This window comes from Typopeltis vanoorti, chromosome 8 (genome assembly GCF_054136105.1).
Source record: "Typopeltis vanoorti isolate ZY-2024b chromosome 8, IOZ_Tvanoo_1.0, whole genome shotgun sequence".
Classification (NCBI taxonomy): domain Eukaryota; kingdom Metazoa; phylum Arthropoda; class Arachnida; order Uropygi; family Thelyphonidae; genus Typopeltis; species Typopeltis vanoorti.
The window spans coordinates 81,544,971-81,567,213 of record NC_143556.1 but is presented as its reverse complement, the minus strand read 5'-3'; the positions used below and the strand labels follow the sequence as shown (position 1 = coordinate 81,567,213).

At 33.9% G+C, this 22,243-nt stretch overlaps 1 protein-coding gene across 1 annotated transcript in view; it reads right to left on the bottom strand.

The window, feature by feature from the left end:
* The window catches only part of LOC150104165 (head-specific guanylate cyclase-like), a 109,280-nt gene extending 88,728 nt beyond the window's left edge, over positions 1-20,552 (bottom strand). Inside the window, exon 1 of the mRNA XM_090396412.1 lies at positions 20,322-20,552. Coding sequence (XP_090252538.1) covers positions 20,322-20,552 — 231 coding nt within the window. The remainder of the gene's footprint in view (positions 1-20,321) is intronic.
* Between the last annotated feature and the right edge of the window lie 1,691 nt (positions 20,553-22,243).

Sequence of the window (22,243 nt, the reverse complement as noted above, 5' to 3'; positions counted from 1 at the left end):
GGCCCGAAGCAACTAGGCCATGAGGCCAGAAGGTAATGTTTCTTAATCGTGTTTTTATGGCTAGTGTATCTGACTCGTCATGAAAAACAGGAGTTTTCGAGAAGGAGAGACTCTTCTACCTCCGTATGAGACGACGTAACTCACCATAACTCAAATTTAGTTGAGGAAAAATTAAAACATTTATAAATGTAACTTATGTTTCTAAATAGAAGGTTAGTTAATAGGCTGCATATTGAAGGCGGCGGAAAACATAAAATGACCTCAGTATACATTATACATATTAAGAATAGTAAAGAACACAAGAATGCTGCCTGAGCCCAGAAGCCGCCACCTTATCTTGGGGATACTGAAAATACTGTGAAATTTGAAATCAGTGACTCAGTAATCACGAATCTGGAAAAGGGGGCTATGCATAAGAATTAAAGATTTCTATGAAATACTATTCAACGATGATGTCGGTATTTCAGACTGTAATATTGAAAGCTGAAAACATTAATACTGAAAACATTGCATGACCAGTAAACAGATGATAAGGTTATTACGAGCTGTACAATCTGTTCTTTAGCCATCATTGAATAAAATCTGCTGAACAGTTTCGCAAAATTCTCTCCACAGCTACCCCAGAGAATAGAAAGAGTGGTTTGGTCAACAGCAGTCGGAGTTTGGTTTAGTCTGGTTGGAATTAATAATTAGACAACTAAGGCAGTTACACCAGTATATAATGTCTATGACTTGAGTATTTCTTCGGATCAGTTTATCTCTTTTATAATATGAAATAACCGAGTTTATTAGAAGAAACTTTGTATATCTACATGAGACCAGTTAATTCACTCTCAGAAGCATTTATAAAGGTTCCTCAATTTTTAAATGGAATTCCATCCCCGGATTTGCAGCTGCAATCGTCCTCGCAAGTGGTACTCTAATCGGAAGATCCTTTGTAAGAGGATATCATATATCCTTCTGCCTATTTACAAGTATGTACCCAACCTGAACCTCCTACTCACCGCGTGAATATATCTCAAATAGGCAGAAGGAAAACTCATGCGCATTCTAATAATACATCTTAGAAAACGAAGTAATAAAGCATATCTTTGAATTTTACAGCTGCAGAATTTCAAGCATTAAGAAAATGATACACAAGACTTATCATAAGCATGGAGACTTTCGAGCAGAAAAAGATGACAGCACTGCAGCGATAAGCGAAATGTGAGCAGATACCGCAGACATGTGTAGTTACACATAAAGTTTGCTTGAAATAATGTTGAGATCAGTAAAGATACGCAGGTAACACTATTCTATGAACATATGCACAACGAAATCCCTTGATGTACGTTAAAAAAGCAAAATATAATAATAATAATAATGAATTTGTTAAAGTATACCTATAGATTGGCTATACTCATAATAATATTTATTTGTTTGAACCCTCGGATTTTTCCTTCTTGAGAATTTTTTTGTTTCTTTTTTAATTATTAACTGGACAACAGTGAATTAAAGTTTAAGGAGATATAAATTTTTATATTAGTCCTGAAGAATTCATAAGTGACCTCACTAGATTTCCGGATGTCTGCCACTAAGTGCTTCTTTAAGAGAAACAGTCTTAAAAATGCTTCAGAAGGATTCTCATCTTGTTGAAATTCTCAGACAAAAAAAAGAACTTTCCCTGTTTAATAATTAACATGTCCCTTAGTGTCAAGAGAGTGAAAGGAATTAAAATTTAAACTAGAAAATGCTTTAATTAGAGGTAATCTCGTCCGAAATGTTTCTTTTTGTGGTTAAAATCCGGTCTAAGATAACATCAGAACGATGTTTCTATCTTGTGCGAAGAACCATGAAAGTGCCAACTATTGTCACAAAACATCGTGGTTTTCAGTTCAAAAAAAGGCGAATCGCATTAAATGTGATAATCAGCTTATAAAGTAATGTATTCAGTGAAAAAGAGAAATCCACTTTGGATACGCAAAATGTCAGAATAATTATCAAACAAATGCAAAATTTTAAATAAATGCATCATATGACATAGTTTAGTAAATGTTGAGGAATCTATAGAATTAAAAAACAAATATTTTATATCACTCTTCTTCACTAATACATGAAATAAAAGCTATAATTCATTGTTGATTTTAGTTGCAGATGTCGCATAAAAGTATTAATTATTCCAATTGGATGAAATGCTTTCTGCAAAACATTTCGATCCAAATAGCATTTCAGTGCAACCGTGCTCTAGATCTTTTAGAAACTGCAAAATGGATCTACCTCTATAGCGACAATTAGACAAATTCTAATTGTCGTGACTAGTATGCTAGCAACCAGTGGCGCACCCAGAGGGGACCTAGGGTGTTCTCCCCCCCCAAAAAAAAGGAAAAAAAAAACCACTAGAAAATTTTCCAAAAATCTTTTCCTAATTAAAATTCATTTTTTTTATTTATCTTGTATCGTGTCTTCTATTTCTATACTGCTTATGAATTAGCGATCATTGCAGATGCTCAGTCATAGGTCGTATGCGATGCGTAGTGTGTATTCTCAAATCGTCTACCCCACTCGCCCCCCCCTCCAAAGATAGATTAAATCCTGAGTTCGCCACTGCTAGCAACACACCATGATGTGCAAATTTGTGTATTGTCTTTCTAGCATGTTTTATTGCCACATTAAATTCAAGTAATTTTAATGAATGTTTATTATTTAACAATAACAATGCTAAATACGATTATTGAAAAAAATCTTCAAAAATACAAGCGTATTTCCGGATATATCTGCTACTTTGCATATAAGGAATAAACAGCTGTTCTTCTGCATGTGTTAAAAAGGAAATCGCAAAATAATTATTTGTCATTTTGTACCTGACTGCTGATCAGAAGGATTCAGATGTGATTCTGCGCCTAAATCAAGTAGCTGTTTCAGAAAACAACGGATGGTTCGTATATGTTTAAAAAAACGTAATTATAGTGTAGTTACCTTCTCTTAATACCAGTCTAACATAGAAATGAAATTAATTTATGCACTTGGCAACGGAAAAGCGTCGCGGGTAAGAATAAAATTACGTGGATGAGAAAAAGAAAAATTGCATCATGGTCAATGAATGCCTTCTAGAGCTTTATTATCCCTAAGTGGCTATTCTTGGCCAGCCTGCCTGGCGGAGCTAGCGTGTCCGCTCTCCAGTCAAGAGGCTGCGGGTTCAAATCCCGCCGTGGGCATGGATGTTTGTGATTGTCTGTGGAAATACCAGTGGCGATGGTCGGCGGTAGATGGCGTTGGTGTAGTTACGGTCAGTTGGTGGAGTGTGAGTGGTGAAAGCAGAGTTGTAGAGTATATGCCCTCCCTCGATGAGTCTTTGGACTCCCTAGAGGTAACTAATAATAATAATAATAATAAAACAGCAGTTGACTGTTTTCAGCTTCGATTTCAAGGACAAGTAATTCTTGTCATTGTTCTCAGGACGATGTTCCTGAGATAGATCATCCTGAATCTTTCTTTGGAGAAATGAGATGAAAGGTAGTGATGGATAACGTAAAAAATATCGGGTAAATTACAAGGGTACACTAATATTCAAAGCAATTTTAAGCATACTGAACGTCATGCCATGTGAAACAAAGATTAGTGTACTCTTCTCATTCCTCTTCGTGTAATTTAAGTTTTTCTTGTATTAAACTCATGCTGCTTTTTAATACCAGAGAAATCTCCAAAAATATACTCAGTAGCGTGCATGTAATTTACGATATGAATTTTATCTGGTATAAGATTATTTCACTTAGAATAACATAATTAGCAGTCGCATTTTATTTTTATTCCCTGTGTTTGTATAGCCCAGTGGAACCATAAAAATATTTCATAAAATATTTGACAAAGTAAGAAAGTGAAGAAAATATTCAGAAGGCAGGATATTGGCTGCAATTTAGAAGCTGCTATTCTTCTATGGTTGCTAATAATTAATTATATTAATAGTTGCTTTTGATTTTTTAAGACATGAATGCATTCTCTTCAATTCCAATATCATTCAACTTACTATTCAAGATTGCAGCCAATCTACCTGCTTTCTCAGAACTCTTTTAACTTTTTTTTCATTTATATATTATATGAGATGTTCTTATGAAAGACTACTTATTTTAAAATAAAGTAGACAAAACATTGGAGAAATAAAGTGTCGAAATCGTTGAACGATAACCGGTAGAGGTATCGCCTGAGAAAGAAGAGAAAAATTATTTTTTAAGCGTTTTTCGCTTTTGCAATTTTAATGTAACTACTCAAATTTTGTCAAGTATATCATGTTGCGTATCTCTATCGAATTAAATAGACAGACCAATAATATTCAGCGTTTGTACTGAAGTAAAAAGCTTGTTGAATTTTTGGCCCTAATGAGTCTTGAAATGCCATTGTCAGTGACAAGTTATAATAGTTGTAGTAAGAGTCTTAAGGTAAGTCTTGAATATTTTAACTTGTTTCAGGTTTCTATATGCAAAAGTACAAACGTCATAATGAAAGCATGTTTTGTCAGATAATTTTGACAAAATTTAATAACCTTGGTTTTTCTACAAAAATGAAAGCTTTTCAGAATAAAATCTACCTGCTTATGTTCTTCTAATTCTGATTTTCCTTTTCAGTCGTTATCATAGGTGACTTTGTAGCCATTGCCCACAAACTATTCCTGGTGACATTTTTACAGGATAGTTCCCCATTGCTTTCCCTGAAATAGTTTCAAATCGAAACTATTTTGGGTGGGTGTAATTAATTTACCTTATAATATTCGACAATGTAGCCTGCACTCTTCGGGATTCAGTGTACGGAATGGAGTGATTAGTGTTGCTATTTATTTTTCTTTTCCATTCACAAACTCATTTCCTCCCCAGTGATTAAAATTTCGGAAGAATATTTTTAAGTGTAGTAACACATCTTTCTCTTCTCTCTCTCTCTTACACACACACACACACACACACACACACACACACACACACACACACACACACACACACACACACACACATGCACACTCATTCTTATTTCAGTACTTCTCTGCATTCTTCAGACAGAGAGCCATTAGCTAAATTGCAAGCAGTCCTTTTTCTATACCACGCTTCTGGAAAATGTTCTTTTTTCTTCTTCTTCTCCTTCTTTTTCTTTTTTTTTCTTTAAGTAATTCCGCACTGAAAACTACTCTCTCTCTCTCTCAGCCATGGCCTTCCATTAAAGTCATTTTTGTTTATTTTTCAAGCATCCCGCATATCTATATTATCTCGGGGAGTGCTCTGGAGAATACTCAGCTTTCCTTTCTACAGGCTACTAAAAAGGTGATGGTGGTGGCAGTGTTCTATGCATTGTGCCTACTGATTTGTAATATGTTAAGGGGATAATAAATTCCTCATTATTTTAAGGCCGGATACGAAACTCGGAGATCGAAATCTAAGAGTTTCATGCCGAAGAACTATCGGCGAGTACAACGTAAGTCATCACTTGGGTAGTACAACACTATGGCAACTCGTGTCAAAGATGGAGCAAGCTCCGTCACTATCCTTAATATTTTCTCATAATGTAAAACGCAGCTCCTAGGAGATGTATTACTGTTTTACATTATGAGGAGAGGTCACTACCCAGACCGGTTTCGACCTTTATTGAGCTCTCATCAGTGAGTAGGTAGACCTGGAATATCAAGGTTTAAGTGAACCGAACCTACATATACTGCTACTAAGAAACTCTTAGATTTCGATCTCCGAGTTTCGTACCCGGCTGTAAAATAACACGGGCTTTATTATCCCCTTAACTTAATTTATGTCGCAGGAAAAATAGCCTCTTGGCTCTTTATCGTAGTAATAATAATATATGGGTACACCACCGGTCTGGCAATTCGTTAGTAGAGGTATATGTAAGTTCGGTTTCTTAAACCTGATATTCCAGGCCTACCTACTCACTGATTAGACCTCAATAAAGGTCGAAGCCGGTGCGTGGTTGGCTTTGAGAGGCTACGCTTGGGGGTAGGTTTTGCCTGTCTCTGAGTGGGACCACCGCTGAGATTATGGGTCTGCTTTTAGTGGGGTGTGCCTGCCACTGGGAAGGGCCAATGCTGAGAAGTTCTTCTCGGTGATGGGGTGAGCTTGTCACTGAGTGGAACAATGCTGAGTTGGGCGATCTTTCGGAATCGTCTTATTTTTAGAGCCCGCTTCACCCATACAAAGGTCGAAACCGGTCTGGGTAGTGACTTCTCCTCATAATGTAAAACAGTAATACATCTCCTAGGAGCTGCGGTTTACATTATGAGAAAATATTAAGGATAGTGACGGAGCTTGCTCCACCTTTGACAAGAGTTGCCATAGTGTTGTACTACCCAAGTGATGACTTACGCTTGGACTCGCCGATAGTTCTTTGGCATGAAACGCTTAGATTTCGATCTCCGAGTTTCGTACCCGGCTGTAAAATAATATGGGATTATTATCCCCTTAACTTAATTTATGTCGCCGGAAAAATAGCCTCTTGGCTCTTCATCGATTTGTAATATATATAACCTACATTGCATTATGTGGAAATTCATGTACAATGTTATTTTTATGAGTAACTTCAACTGGTTTATGACGTTATAAATTATTATTATTATTAAACATGAGTTCGATAAAAACCACCTCACCAAAACACCCCGAGTCTGTCGACGATTTCTAGCTCTTTTTTATTGGGAAAGGAAATTTGTCAGTCTCGGATGGGGGATACAGATTATGACTGGGTCTTGTAGTCGTAGCTGTCTTGGATATAACAAATCCAGAAAATCGGTCCCAATTACTGGAGGGATATTTGAATGTGGTGAATTAAAATTTAAAAGTGTTAAGAATACAATCCGAATTATGGATTAGAACTCTTCAATCTGTAGAAAATGCTTGAACGATAAAAATAGTCAATAAAATTGAATTAATGAATTCCGTTCTACTCAAAGTGATTAACGTTCCTGAAGGTCGACTGGAATATTACGTTATGATAACAGCATATGCGATTAACAGTCCAAGTGTGCTCGGGCCAGTACTGTATCTATACAAAATAGTGTGAGTGGATCAGAGCCTGATAAGCTGGTCGAAAATGTTCGAGTAAGGCATTGGACAATAACAACCACGTGACCAGACAGACGAGTTTCAATAATTATTTGTTAAGCGCTTTTAATGAGTTAGATTAAACAGTTAGAATGTTTGGCGAGCACTTCAGAGCTTATCTTTAATAGTGGTGTAGCAGACTAGATTGCTTTTGCGCTGCTAACGGATTGTGAGAGCAGAAACTTGAGCAGACAACAATCTTCTATTATTATACCGAAAACAGTTCGTCCTAGGCCTTTGCTGACATATTCTAATATGCATTTCGAAATATGCGTAAACTCGAAATAAGTATTACGTTAAATGAAATATATATATTAAATGTAATTAAAATATTTCTGTCTTCATTAAATTGCTATTATAACCAAATATCAGATAGGAGTTAGACTTTGATTGTTGGTTCTTAAAATAATGATTATTTCTTAAGTTTCTTAGATATACATAATTTTTTTATTTATTTCGTGTGCGAACTACAGAAAATGTAAGAGCATACATATAAATGATTAAATGCATACGTTTAAAGAAATAGACATTAAAAGAATATGCATTAAAAGCATACATTAAGAGACAAAAATGCCACTTGCATAAAATATTACACAAAAACATAAAATGTCAAATTTCATTCATAAAATGATTAATATACGTTAAAGCTTTTTCATTACACTGAATTAACTCTTATCGGGTACATATATTATTAATGTCTATTAGGCAGCATTGCATAAGATGATCCGTGGTTTGTGTTTCATCACGTGAGCAGCTGTCATTGTCTGTGTAGTCCCATCTGATCGTATTCTGCTTTGATCTGCCCACTCCAGAACGAAGTCTATTCAATGTCTTCTATTTTTGTCAGTCTAGATGTAAACCGGAAGAGATTCGTTTAAGTTCAGAGCATCTCGAGATTGTTCTTGCCACATTGTTGACCTTGTGGCTTTTATGGAATCAACCAACGGTTCCACTTAATGAATAAGACTTTTCCTTGAGTCTAGCCTCCTATTTACTGCAACATATCCATATAAAGGATGCCGTTCATCATTTAGTTGTCTCCGCTTATATCTACTCTGTGTTGTTCTTCTGATATGAAGAGGTGCAATACCAGACAGATATATATTAATGAAATCTGTAGAAAGAGTGCTCAATCTATCACTCTGAAGTCAGACATAGTTTGCATGTAATTAACACGTTGGATATACAGAATAAGAATAGTTTTCTCGAGTTGTCCATCATAGTGCCACTCAGAATGGAGATAATTGAGCATGACTACTTAATGATTATAGATTACCCTATAATTGTACTCGCTCTCAGAGCAATAGTAGCCTTCAAACCATTTCCACATCAACAACAGCAAAGACTAGAGTGAACCGACAATCGATTTCCCAAGCTAGGAACTACGCCAGGGCAATATATTTGAAGTTTATGAGCAAACTTACGACTATTTGTATCGTAGGTTTAATTATCACTTTGAAAGAAAAGCAATTCTCTTAAAGTCATATCAGAAACTAGCATACGCAGAAAACGATCAGGTTATCGCAAAAATAAAACAACAAAAATTGCAAACTCTCTCTCTCTAAACTTCCGTAAGCTTCCTTCGCTATAGTTCTATTAGAAGATGAAATTTAAACCTTTATTTGTACGTACATTTTTTCTTGTTCCTCTCGTCTATAACATCTGTACCTATCCTAGAGATTTTACTACGGAGGGATTTATTTCTCAATAATTTTAAAAGTAAATTTACTTATAATTGTCGGATATCGGATACAAATATCGGATACAGATTTACAAATAATTTTAATTTATAAATATCTCTGTATTCGAAACCAGGTCTTTCCAAATAACGTGATAAATTTTGACATATTATAGTTAAGTATAAGGTCTTAGACTAAGATCTGATTTTAAAAAAAACAGCATCTTTACTCTCCTGAAAGCAGACAAGCCAGCCGAAGAACACACAAAAATGTTGACGCCTTGTTTGGTTGTTTGATAATTTTAAAACATTTCAGCAAAATATTAAACTAATTAAAATATGATTAGAACAAATGTAACCATATATGAAAATAATAGACGAAAAACGAATAAGTGTGAAATAATGCTTCTAAGAAACATTCAGTTTAAAATATGATTCATTTGTGATTACTGAACAACACATGAAATCCCTTATGTGTCTCGTGACGTCGTGCTATTGCATGATTCACTTTTCAGTAAATTCTATTATTTCAGATTTTATTATATTTCTGGTTGTCTTTTGTTTGGTTCGTTTAATCTTATCATGTTTCATATAATCGCATGCTTCATGCGATTATATGAAACAACTGCGAAAGAACAGAAAATTGACCCATTCTAAATTTATAGCTGCATATAATTGCAACGATCGAAGAAAACATTTGTCGATTCCGTCATATAGATCGCCGTTGTCACCCTAGTAACATCGAATTTATTGTAGTAGACCATCTAATGCTGCACATACCAGAATCATGACTGTTTGGCTAAATGGAGCCCCTTAGTTACATTACATTAGCGCCATCTATGAATTAAATCTCCCAAGATTTCTCTACCAGGTACCAAATGTCTGGTGACTGACCCTGTGATACTCGCGTCAGCTGTAACAGAAATGTTTCAATACAGAGATCGAAGTAGTCGATGACTTAGCTTGTATCCTGTCTTAACCGGCAAGTCAACTAATCAATTAAAGGATCAAAGTACTTTAGGGGAAAATTAAGATCTCCGTAACGTCTTCTCAACATTTTCAATCTACCGGGAATTCTACTTTAAAATTATCGACGAGTTGCAAACTCAGAAATTTTTATCCAGAACAAATTAAATGTCGATAACTGCGCAGTACTTGACAAACACAAATCGGTGAACTTAATATTAAACAGAATAGCAGCCACGAGACATTTTAATTAATGATCTAACTGGTTAATTATGCAATTTGTCCTTCATATCACGACAGAAGTGATTTAAATGTTCCTAAAATTTTAAATTTAAAGCAAATTTGCGATTATCTGCACTAGATATAGAAGTCGTGGCTTAAATATAAGGAATTATATATCAATAATCGTAATCATAGATTGATTACGAAATCAGAATCCTTCTGAGAATTTTATATTAATTATTTTTTGGTTTGAAATTTATTTTACAAACGGATAAGCGATGTTTATAGACTTTAAGCGCTGTTATGAAAATGCTCTTAAAAATAAATTATACTCCCATATAGAATATTCACAATTATGAAAGGAACAGCAAAGAAAATAATATATATATAACAGTCTCGGAATAATTACTAAAAATTACAGAACTGTTAAAATGTTGTTGTTGTTGTTGTTATTATTATTATTATTATTATTATTATTATTATTATTATTATTATTATCATCACTTAATAATGATGATGATAATTTAAGAGACGTACTAGAAAGACCTAATTATCATTAATTTTTATTGTTATTTAGATATTTATTATCTTTCTTAAGAGATTTCATTGTGACCTGTTACGCATATACGAACCACATGGTTGCATTCCAGACTGCAGCAGTAGAACTTTGCAGTAACCTGAACTATCACCGCCAGCTTGTGCCAGTGCCGAGTTCATTTCCTGTCATTTTAAATACGGTACACAGAACAGGCACCTCATCTAATTTAATTAAGATTTTCAGAAATTCTTTGCTAGAAACGTATCGATTTATCCATGTCTTAAGACTACGTAAACCCTAAAGGTTTACGTAGTCTTAAGACACTAGAGCAACATGGCCAGAAAACATCAAATTGCAAACTCCGTAAATAAAGATTATGTGAATTACTGTTAGGATGCTTGATCCAAGCTTCTTGCGACAATGTCGATGCAAAAATCAGTTTTTGTATAAGACGTCACTCAATTTTTGATTATTTTTAATAATGTTTCGCGTGAATTCTGAATTCTATTTTTTGTTTCGTGCTAAATGTTTGATTTCCATATTTTACTTCAAAGTTTCTCTATCGAGCAGAAGATTACGCTGAAAAATGGTTGCAATCATTTAATTCATTCCAGTAGAATGAATTTCGGAAATGTTTAAATTAAAATAGAGGAAAATCTCTCTCAAATGAGCCTTCATAACTCAGTCAGTAATTACGATGTATTTCGGTCGAATCCTCTCTATGATACTATGAAACATTACAAGAGTTTCTTTTTTTTTTTTTCATATTTTGCATTTTCATCTGAAGATAAGTGACCTTATTTCATAAGGATACGACATGATTTTTTTTTCTCTGAGGCAGTTTTTTTCACACTATAAAGTAGACGTAATTATTGAGCATAAGACACTAGTTTCATAACATTAGCTGCTTCGACCCTAAATCCAAAATAAGCTAAATCATCATACACATAAATAACTTATTCGTTGAGCCTGGACTTAAAGATAAAGAATCAAGTCGACCTTTTCCTTTTCCTCTTTTATTTATTTTTATTTTACATTATTATTTCAACCAGAGATTAATGAGAGGCATAGATAAATTACTGCATCTCATTGACCGATGATCTACGAAAAGTAACATAACAGCCCAAAACTTACTTCGATCTACTATAAATAAAAATTCAACACCTTAGACATAGAACATGACTAAGGTGTTCATAGTTTCATACTGTATGTGACTATCAATTCCTAATTAATCTAACGATCTTCATACGATTAAAGGGACAAAACACTGCCAATAATTGGATGGCGCCATGTTTTTTTTTTTTTTTGTTGTTGTTGTTGGGGGAGGTGGGAGAACATCCATTCTTCCAGCTCAATAGATAATCAATCCTGGTATTCTACCGAGCAATAAATCAATGGATCCTTATAAGACGATTAGATGATTAAGATTTTGTTGTGTTCAAGATAAGCAAAGCACGAAGAATGTCTATAATGATTTTCCTGACCGCATTTCTCTCAAGACTCATATCTTAATCATCTTCTGGCATTACTAAGAGAGAAACGTTTCACTGCTAAAACGCACAGTTCGCCGTTCAATTACAAGTACACTGTATTAAAAGGCCGCGTGAGACATTAGAGAGACATACGATGATAAGGGTACTATTGAACCACCTCTTCTTCGCAGCGGGAAAAGACAGATTAAATAATACCATCACAATTAAACTATGTGGGTATTAGTCGCCTTTGTTTACGATTCATGCCACCTTTTAGTTACGCAGCAGTACATGCACCAAACGCATTATTACTAATTAGATTTTCTCAGCACTAACTAGATTTAGTTAATATTTTAGTGTGCTGAGCGATAATGTAATTGACTAAAATCCTGAAAGTTAGATTTCTAATTTGGTAAAACCATGCCCTTTGATCTCGTCATCTCCTGATATTCTGTATTATTCCTAAAAGATTTTTTTTAAATTCAACATTTTTTTTAATAAACATGAAAGGAATATAAGTTCAATGAAAAATTAGTCTGTAATCAGAACGAATTACATGATAATCTTTAGTGATATAATAACAAATAAAATAGTTTTGAGAGAAACGGTAGTGCAGAGAAAATAGTAACTTTGCGATTTAGTTAGAAAGACCTGAGTATAATGTGAAGAATTTTCATCCAGATCAGTAAGCCCGTGTAATAAGATGGTAGCAGGTTTTCCCTCCCTGAAAACACAAAAATCAACTGAAGAAAATTAGCTTGTTTCTATTAAAAATTAGGCTTAATAATCATAACTTATAGGCATTTTTAAGTAACAATATTAAAATCTTTCAATTTTTTTTTTCAATTAAGAAATTACAACTGTAAGTGTTTATTTTATTTTAATTTTTATTTAAGTGGTAATTAGCCGATCATACCGCAACCACTTACGCTGCTGACAGGCGCGCTATCTGATCGTTTGAACAGCATTGGACAGCGACTAAAGGATTCAAACAAAGAAAACTAAACCATGTGACTTTAGAATTAATTTAAAATAAATTAGATTAACATACTTAGTTATTAAGAGCAACAATGACAAACGTGTTAAAACCATTACTAAGTACAAAGTACATGTATTCCATATAGTCTCTGCTAGTATCGTTTTTCAAATAAATGTAAGTTAGTTGATCTCATAGAGAGAAAATATGAGTTTTCGATAGGGAATTTTAGAGTTTCTTTCCACAAGATATGCAAACAGATATAAAACACACAATTTAGAGACACCAAATGCTTTCCACACGTTTTTCATTTTTTTTTCTGAAGAGTCGAACCATAAACTTCCAATACCACATAGAAGTGTTACTCATGGTTTAGAATCAAAATGTATTTTAAAATAATCCACAAAGCAACCAAGAATGTTCCCGTATTTTATGGTTTACGTTATTTTATTAAGTACAGGGACTGAACAAGATAAAGATATCTTGGGGGAGACAGAATCTTTATAGACAAATTAAAGCACAGAAAGTTGGCTTCAGTTATTGTTTTGAAAGTTGGATCCCTTGTTGAATCATCTTTAGTATATACGCAAATTGTGATATCTTGGCATTTCAATGTATACATTTTTTTTCTTGCCAGAGGAAGAAAATTTCATGCGACTCAAATCTGGTGAGTAAGGAGGTTGTTAGGAATCGATGAGGACACTATAATTCCTGGACACTTCGCCAGCTGGCATGAAGCATTGTCACGATGTAGAAACTAGGTGTGCGAATAATAATAATAATCATAATAATAATAATAATAATAATAATAATAATAATAATAATAATAATAATAATAATAATAATAATAATAATAATAAAGATTTAGGAAACTGTAATAAGTTGACAGACATAAATCTGCTGCATGCCATTAGCAAAGGAATTTCCAAGAAACTTTAATCTTACAAGAAATTTTAATATTTTAGATGAGGGCATGATCAGAAGAGAGCAGTGTGGTGTATACTAGATCTAGTATACACCACAATACAACGTAACACCTTAAGAAAAATAAATACTGGTGAATTTAACTGTTTGATAATGTTTCTCTATTATGAAAAGCTTTAGTTCTGTTGCTATAAATTATGTGTGGGTTGCACTTCAAAATAATGGAATGCCAAGGAGAATAATGAACCCAAGAAAGAAATGTTATTATAAATTTCAATGCGTGTACCGCATGACTGATGCTTGTCACAACCTTTCCAAACTGTATCTAGAGTGCAATAAGGATGTCTTCTCTCTCTCCACTATTATATATTGGTGCTAGATCACATACCTGAGAAACATGACAGAAAATAATTAAACTCAAGGTGATCCTTGAGTTTAATTATTTTCTGAAGAAGAATCTTTAAAAGTTGGTTCGAAGATAATTAGAAATAAAAATGAATGAAAGGAAAAAAAAAACAATGTGAATAACAATGTATCAAGTATAAATAAATGTAAAAAGTAAAATCGTTTCAAATTTTGAATATCTCAGTGGTATTTTATCCCCAGACGAGGTATTTAGGAATGTAAATATAAGCATTCCGAGAAGATAAGAGGTGCATATGAAAAAAAATTATTGGAAGAAAACAACAATAATAATAACATTGGAGATACAAAAATAGTATTTCATTTATATATTAAAGCAGATTCTTTTTTATGGCAATGAAATATGGTTGGTTTTAAAAGAAGTACAAAGAAAATTACAAACATTCATTAATCGATGCGTGTAGAGTAAATTTCAAATATGGTGGCCTAAAATTATGGGTAATAAAGATATCTTGAAAAGAAAACATGAACAAAATATTGACATCATAATTAGAATGCAAAATCCAGGGGATTTGGTCATATACTGAGAAGAAAATCACAAGAAATCTGACATTCACTCCTAGAATGGAACCCATTAGGGAAGATAAAGATTGGCAATTCAAAAATACCTTTCGTCTATTTTTTTTTACCATTTCGCGGACTTTTATTGTCTTAGTATGGTGAACATTGATGCAAATATTTTATTTTACTGAAATTCGCCTTCTTTCAATAAACTGAGGTATGAATCGAGAAGAACATTTATTATAAATGGAAAGATGGAGAAATATATTAAAATAAGAAAGTAGATTACAGTTACTTAATCACAAAATTAATTTTTCTTATTTTATTAGACTCTGCTTCGAAGCTCTCGGGACTAAACACGGAAAGGTAAGAAATGTTATGAATTTCGGTGCAGTTCAGAATTAATGAAAAGTGCTCTCATTACCATAATCAGAATTACTCACGGCACCGTCAAGGATCCGGTTTCATCTTTCTTAATTAGCACGTAGCGTTAACTACAGTGTACTATGATGATAACACCAGTAGCATGAGAAAGTAATGAGGAAACAGGATGTGAAGATGCAAATGGAGAACGGTATACGAAGTTTTTCTTAACAGCATCTAATGGTATCCGCGCACTTTACAATCTCACAAGTAGCTGTCATTATGTGCGAGTATCACAGCATGCTAACATTACCCTTTACAAAATTTAATTTTTGTCCGAAATGATCCCGTATGCAGAGATAAGAGGAACTGTAAACAAAGGAGGTTCGAAATGACCTTAGAAAATGCCATTTCCATCCCTAGCAACAAAGGAAATTTGAAGAACAACTACGCCGTTTTATAATCTGGTACCAAGTCATATTCATTTATGATGGTTGATGGTTTCCGTGTTTTTAGCTAAACATTTATCTTAATAGTGCAAAATACTCGCTATGTACGTATGTATTTGCTTTGTATTAGATAAACTATACTACTACGATAGTAGAAATTACAGCGGTCGAGTGATGATGAAATTATATAAATCCTTTTTGGAGAGATGTGACTGAAAAAAAAAGTTTTATGTGCTTTCACATTAAGGATTTAACAATACCGTGCTTTTGAAATAGATGGTCAGTAGATACATTATGAATAATTTACATATTCGTATTCAATATAACGTGGAGAAAAAATCGTCAGGAAGAATTTCCTTTTTGGATGTGCGTGTGAAACGGTAATCTGTTGTATTCCTTCGGACTTCAGTCTACTGCAAAACAACTTTTGTAGTTCGCTATATTCATAATGCATCTGCATCTGTTCGCCATCGATCTTCAAAAGTGTGATATTCTTAACTCCTTAACTAGAAAGTATAAACATTGCAATTTTTTCTTCGAGGGATCTCTCCAACAAGAATTCGAAACGATCAAACGAACTTCCTTACTAAATGGTTATATTCCACATGACGTTCACAGGACTACATACTTATATTAAGGGTGTGTGTGTGAATGGGTACCAGCGATTATGGGAATACCATCTAATCCATCAACAAAATTTGCAATCTCTTTCTTTCTCCAAAGTAAAATCTTTCACCAGTGAAGCTCCTTAGTGTTTGCCAAGATCCATTTTCTTGCAACTTGTCTTATTAAGGTCAAAAAGAAAGGTCAGTCAAAAAACGTATTTTTATGAACATCAAAATCATATTTGTTTATCAGACATCATAAATCTGGCTTGGTGCAACATAAAATTTAAAATATTAAGCACGAGATGCAGTAGGATAATTCAAAACTCTTACCTATATCTACTTATGAGCATTAATTCTTTTTGAAGGAAAGTGTTGAAGCCCTACTTCATTGACAGAATCTGAATCGTAATGACTGCCATTTTGATTCTATCGTAACACTGTTTCTTTTGTTCAAATTTCATTACTGTTGTTCTTCAATTACACTGATGATGTTTTACGTATCGTAATACGAAATATTTGTATAATAAATTGCTTTTGTTGTAGCATACGTGAGTTTGTATAATTATGGAAGCTCCACAGGTCTCATTATATAAAAAAAAAAGCATAAGATGGCAGATTGTGTGATGGTGAATAAATATCATCGTCATCTATAAAGGAGTGATCAAAATCATAGCATAAATTCAATAAAAGAAAAATATCACCTAAAACTAATCAAATGAAAATATGTGCTCACATTGATTTTCAGCAGCACATTTTTTTTTTTTTTTTTTTTTTTTTTTTTACCCATTATTAAGCATCGGTTTAATGAAAGCGTTAATAATGGAGCTGGCGTCATGTAATAATGATCTTTCGTGAAATTTGTGTATGGCGTGACATGATGTCTGGACGCAAATAGAAACAAAACCAACCGGACACAAAAAATCAATCTTCTGTTGAATGCAACACTTACAAAACTGGCTATCACAGAGAACAAACAAAATTAGAATATGCTGACATTATCAAATCAAACCAATTGCTAAATAATAATAATAATAATAATAATAATAATATGAATGCGAGAATAATATTTTACTGAACGTATCACTGGTTACTAGATGCTATCATAAGTATCGCAGTTTAATTAAAAAATAATAAAAATTAATAAACATGTTGAACGGAAAAGGGTCTTCAAAGAAAAGGTGCGATGTCAACTTCCGTAAAAGAATGAGATTAATGAGTAAAAAAAATTAATTATTCATGTCCAGTACATATTAGGAAAGGTTTTCTACCACCGTTTGTTATTATCGTATCATGATGGGATATTGGGGTAAAAATAAAGGTGGATCGAAATCAAAACACGGATATTGTAGCTATCTTCCTTGTTTCATGATCATCTCAGCTTACTAAGTTGTGCAAAACAGAATGTAATAAAGGCGAATAAGAGTTTATGGTGTGAGAAACACGATGTATTAGGAAAGTGAGATCGAACCCTTTCCATTAAAAAAAATAGTAACTGAAGATGCTTATATTTCCTTAACTGATGATAAACCAGTCCGTTAAAATAAACAATTTTATAGCCGAACTTCATATCCCCATGTATTCCTTTTTCAAAATTTAGCACTTAACTTTATATCCGCATGCAGTTCAACATTAGTTATTGTTATGACAACACACAGAGAAAGACAATCTATTCAAAAAATAGCACTGGGTGATTACGTGATTTTTTGTATTTCATAATATAGAAAAATTACAAATGCCTATACTTCTACATTAGAAATAGTAACAAATTATCTCTCTCAAGTATAGTCTAGTTGTAAGCAAAATAACCAATTCCTTGGCCTACGAGGATCCCCCGATTTTATCTATCTAAACTTCGGTTGAGAGTTTGTCTAAAATGTTTACATTCCACTAATATTAACAAGGAACTGAAAGAATACTCCTGAGCCATAGCATCGGCTGATATGGACACGTTACGCAAAACTTTGCAGGAATTTGAATATAAACTAAATCTTTATCTTGTTACTACAAGTATATATAAATCTATGTAACTTGCAACAGTTGAAACACTTTCCTTGCTAAATTAAGGGGGCCTTCAGAAATATAATCGCTAACATTTGGGCCCTTATTTATAAAATATAACGCTCTGGTTGCGCAGTAGAATTTTTCTAATAACAAGTCTATACATTTGTACGACTTATTCAAATAGGAGTTTCCTGGATACCAATTTTTTCGAGCAAGAACTATTCTCCTTTTTAATTTTCCACTTATATACCCATTTGATGCAAGGTAAATGGCAAAACTTTCCTTTTCAATATCATAAAATTCACTTATTGATAGTTTTAAATTCTGGTTTTTCTCTGCCATTACATATTAAATAAAATAACATTTTATATGCAATGTTATTCTGTTAACAAAAACATTTTTCGTGGCTGGAGTATTTATTTAATAAAATATGAAATAATGCACTTTATTCGCAAAAACGTTTTTCGGTAATACGAACCTTAATGGTTCCATTTTCCACCGTTTCTATTATTCTGGCTATCACGTTTTTTCGTTTGAATATTCTTACAACTTTCTCTAGACTGCGTGATCACTGGACATTCGTTATAAAATCGAGGCCATCTTCCCATCGCGTTTCAAATAACCTATCTGGATGTTGTGTCATTTTACTGTATATATTGCTCCTTGAGGTAACTTCCCGAAATCTTGGTGGTACGTGAATAAAATATACAATGAAAACTGCAGGAGTATCGTAAGGCGGACTTCTGCTAGCCAAGGCAATATCTGGGAGACTAAAAATATTATTTTCAGAGGATAGCAGCAATTTAAAGTTATGGTTTTTATTTCACAAGAGGAAATTTCATTTTTAAGTTCTTAATATGTGAATCCGTTAAAGTATCGCGCAATCCAGGTTGAATCACGTATTTAATATCGTTGTTTTATTTTATATGTTTTGTTTTATCTCCAATGATTCACTGGATAAAAAATCTTCCTAAAGTTAATTTTTCTTATGAGTTTTCTTAACGGTATTTATTCTGATATTCACTTGGGTATACTGCAAATAACTTTAAACATGAATATAAATTTAAATTTTCACATTTTCTTGCACAGTATAAAATAGATCACTTTCAGAAGCAGTGATCTATTTGTGAGTAGTTTTGGTTATTAAAATGCTTATATAATTATAAGTATAAAGCGCTTAAAGTAACTGGCATACATGTTTATTAAACTCTCACTTTACACTGCTTTTTTTAAAACTAAAACTACTTACAAACATAACTTAAATGTATCCCACACACTGTTTCGCCACTTACGAACTCGTTATGTATTTAATGATCACCAGAAATACCAATGAAGATCCTTTTCAAGAAAACTAGGAACAGATGAAAGGCACATTATTTTTATTATGATTTTACGTCAATATATGAACATTATAATTGACTGGAAAAATTGTGTTTATACGTAGAACACAATACAAAGAGGTTGAAAATTATTTCCTTTCACATGATTTTGCATAGCCTGTAAGTAATATTGAAGTTCTGGTATAGTTTTATTAGTCACTCATATGTTGTCATGGTTACATGAGAATAAACAGAAAAGAAGTGAAGCTATGTTGTATTTTGATTGAATACCGATCGGAGGTATCCTTTTTGACTAATAGTTTCCGAAAAAGGAAATCGGAGACAATTCTGTCGGCTATTCTGAAAGGCTGAATACAATCGTCATATTAAAGGGAAAAAATCTATTATTGGCGAATAGACTATCTGAAACTTGCTATCATCTGGAAAAAAGAAAACTTCAACTAAATAATAAATAATATTAGTTAAAAAAGTTAAGAAAGAAGAACCTGAAGTATGTAGCCACTAATAAAGAAATTTCTGCATTGGATTTGTGAAGCTCTAATATCAGAACCAATTCAATAAGCGCTGCCGAATTTTAAGATAATAAACAGTACAGTAAGAAACAAATACGACGGAAATAAAATTACAGTCGATTTGTACCTGCGAAAAATCCTCCGCTATATCGATGACAACGACTCTTAAACACAATTCTATTTGACCTCTTCCTAAACGAAAAATTCTCTAAACGGTCACGTGACATTCTTTAATGAAAAAAACATATCTGCGTATAGAGAACAAAGTTGAAAACTGAATAACTTACTGATGGACCGACAACAGTGCTGACAGCAGTACTCAAGACTCGGAGATCAAGTCTTTCCCCTTCGGGAGTTTCCGGTCTGTCGAGATGCAAAAAGTCCGGTGACAACCCTCCGCTTCCACGGCTGTCTCTATCGGAGGAGTCATCTCCGATACCCAGTCGGGTAGGTGGCGGGCTGAGCAGGGATAACCGACGGCTGTCTTTGACGCTCTCGCTGGGAGACACCACGGGCATCACTGGCAGTGGAGTGGTGAGAGTAGAAACCGAGTTTTTGAAAGGACACCCCATTCCACTCTCAGTTCGCAGAGGTGGTCAAGTGTCTGCTTTACGGAGAAGACGGAGTTTCATATCTGCAGGAGATCACCGTTGCACATCGTCCACCTTCATCGATGGAAAAAGAGGGGGAAAAAAGGTAAAAAAGGAGGAGCAAGAAGGGGAATGGCCACGCTTTTCCTTAACGTGGGATGTGCTGTGGAAGAGTGAGCGCCCTCACTCTGTGTGTGTGGTGACAGTCAAGTAAGAACTACATGCGCGTGTCATCGCGACACTAACAACACATCTGTTTCCGATGTTTGTAGAGCGCCTTATGCTCGCCGACTAACACAGTTCGCATGCGCGTCTTTTAGTCGACCCTCGTGCTTCCTTGCACACAAGCCTTTCTTCTCGTGTATCACACAATCAAGACCTCGAGATGCGTGCTTATATTCGACTAATCCGGTGTAAAAACTAAACGGAAGGAACACGTGACTAAAAGGTCGCCATCTATCGGCACTTATGAGAATTAACTGAGAGTATGGTTTCCATTCAATGATAGCAGATTGTGGGAGATGGTCCGATGACGATTCGTAAGAACTTCGCATTAAATTTTATCAATGCCATTATTAAACTGCTTTCAGCTAGTTACAGTAGATTTTAGACTGCATCATACATAATGTTAGGTTAATTAAATCTATAGTAAAATTTTTACATAAATGTAAAAGTGCATGACAGACATGCCATCATTGAGACTTTGTGTATCCATTTGGATAATTATAGACGAAACTATTAATGATGAGACACCAATGAGGTTCGTCTGTGAATTATCGCTCTCCAGTCTAGGTTTAACATGTTCAGAAGCAGTACTAACCTCATCAAAGTCAGTTATTTTCCACAATCACTAAGATGAAGTCTTCTTCTTCGAGATAATTTTCGTTTTTAAACTCGATAATGGATCATAAAGCTAGTGAAAGGTCATTAATGTTAAATAAACCTAAAAGCGTATATTTACATTTGCGATAATATTTATTTACAGTATCGTAAATTCATAATTTATAATAATATGAAAAAGATCGTAAATTGTTTCACATGAGATATTCAAAGACAACACTAAACTTAAATTTCCACCGGGTTCTTAAAATGACCTAAAGAAACTTCAAAAAAGCGAGAATAAAGAAGTAAGAGGAGGTATGGGCCCATTTTTTCTCAAAATATAAATTATTTCAAGTTCTAGCAGCCTCTTTTTTCTTTTGCGCCTTTATAGCCACACCTGCGCATGTGCCAACAGAGACACATGCCACCTAAATGATACACACCTCAGCCAGATGGCTTCGCAAAGTTCAGCTAGTGACGGTACACAGAATTAACCACCTTCCCACGAGGACTCTTTATACGCAGTAGGTGAGCTACCCCGTTGCTCTCTGGGGATTATGGAGAGATGTAAAGATAAATAACTAGGATTTACTGATATCGTTACTGGTAGCAGACTGTATTCGTATTCTCCAGTATAGCTCTTTGGGAAGAAGAAGGAGAAGCATCTGGAGTAGAATGCATCAACGAGGTACATGAATGGGGGAAGATACTCTAAAAATTTAAAATGAAATATCTACCAAGATAGCAAGTTTAAAAACTTCATTTCTATTCTTAATATTTGATGCATTTTCTAAATC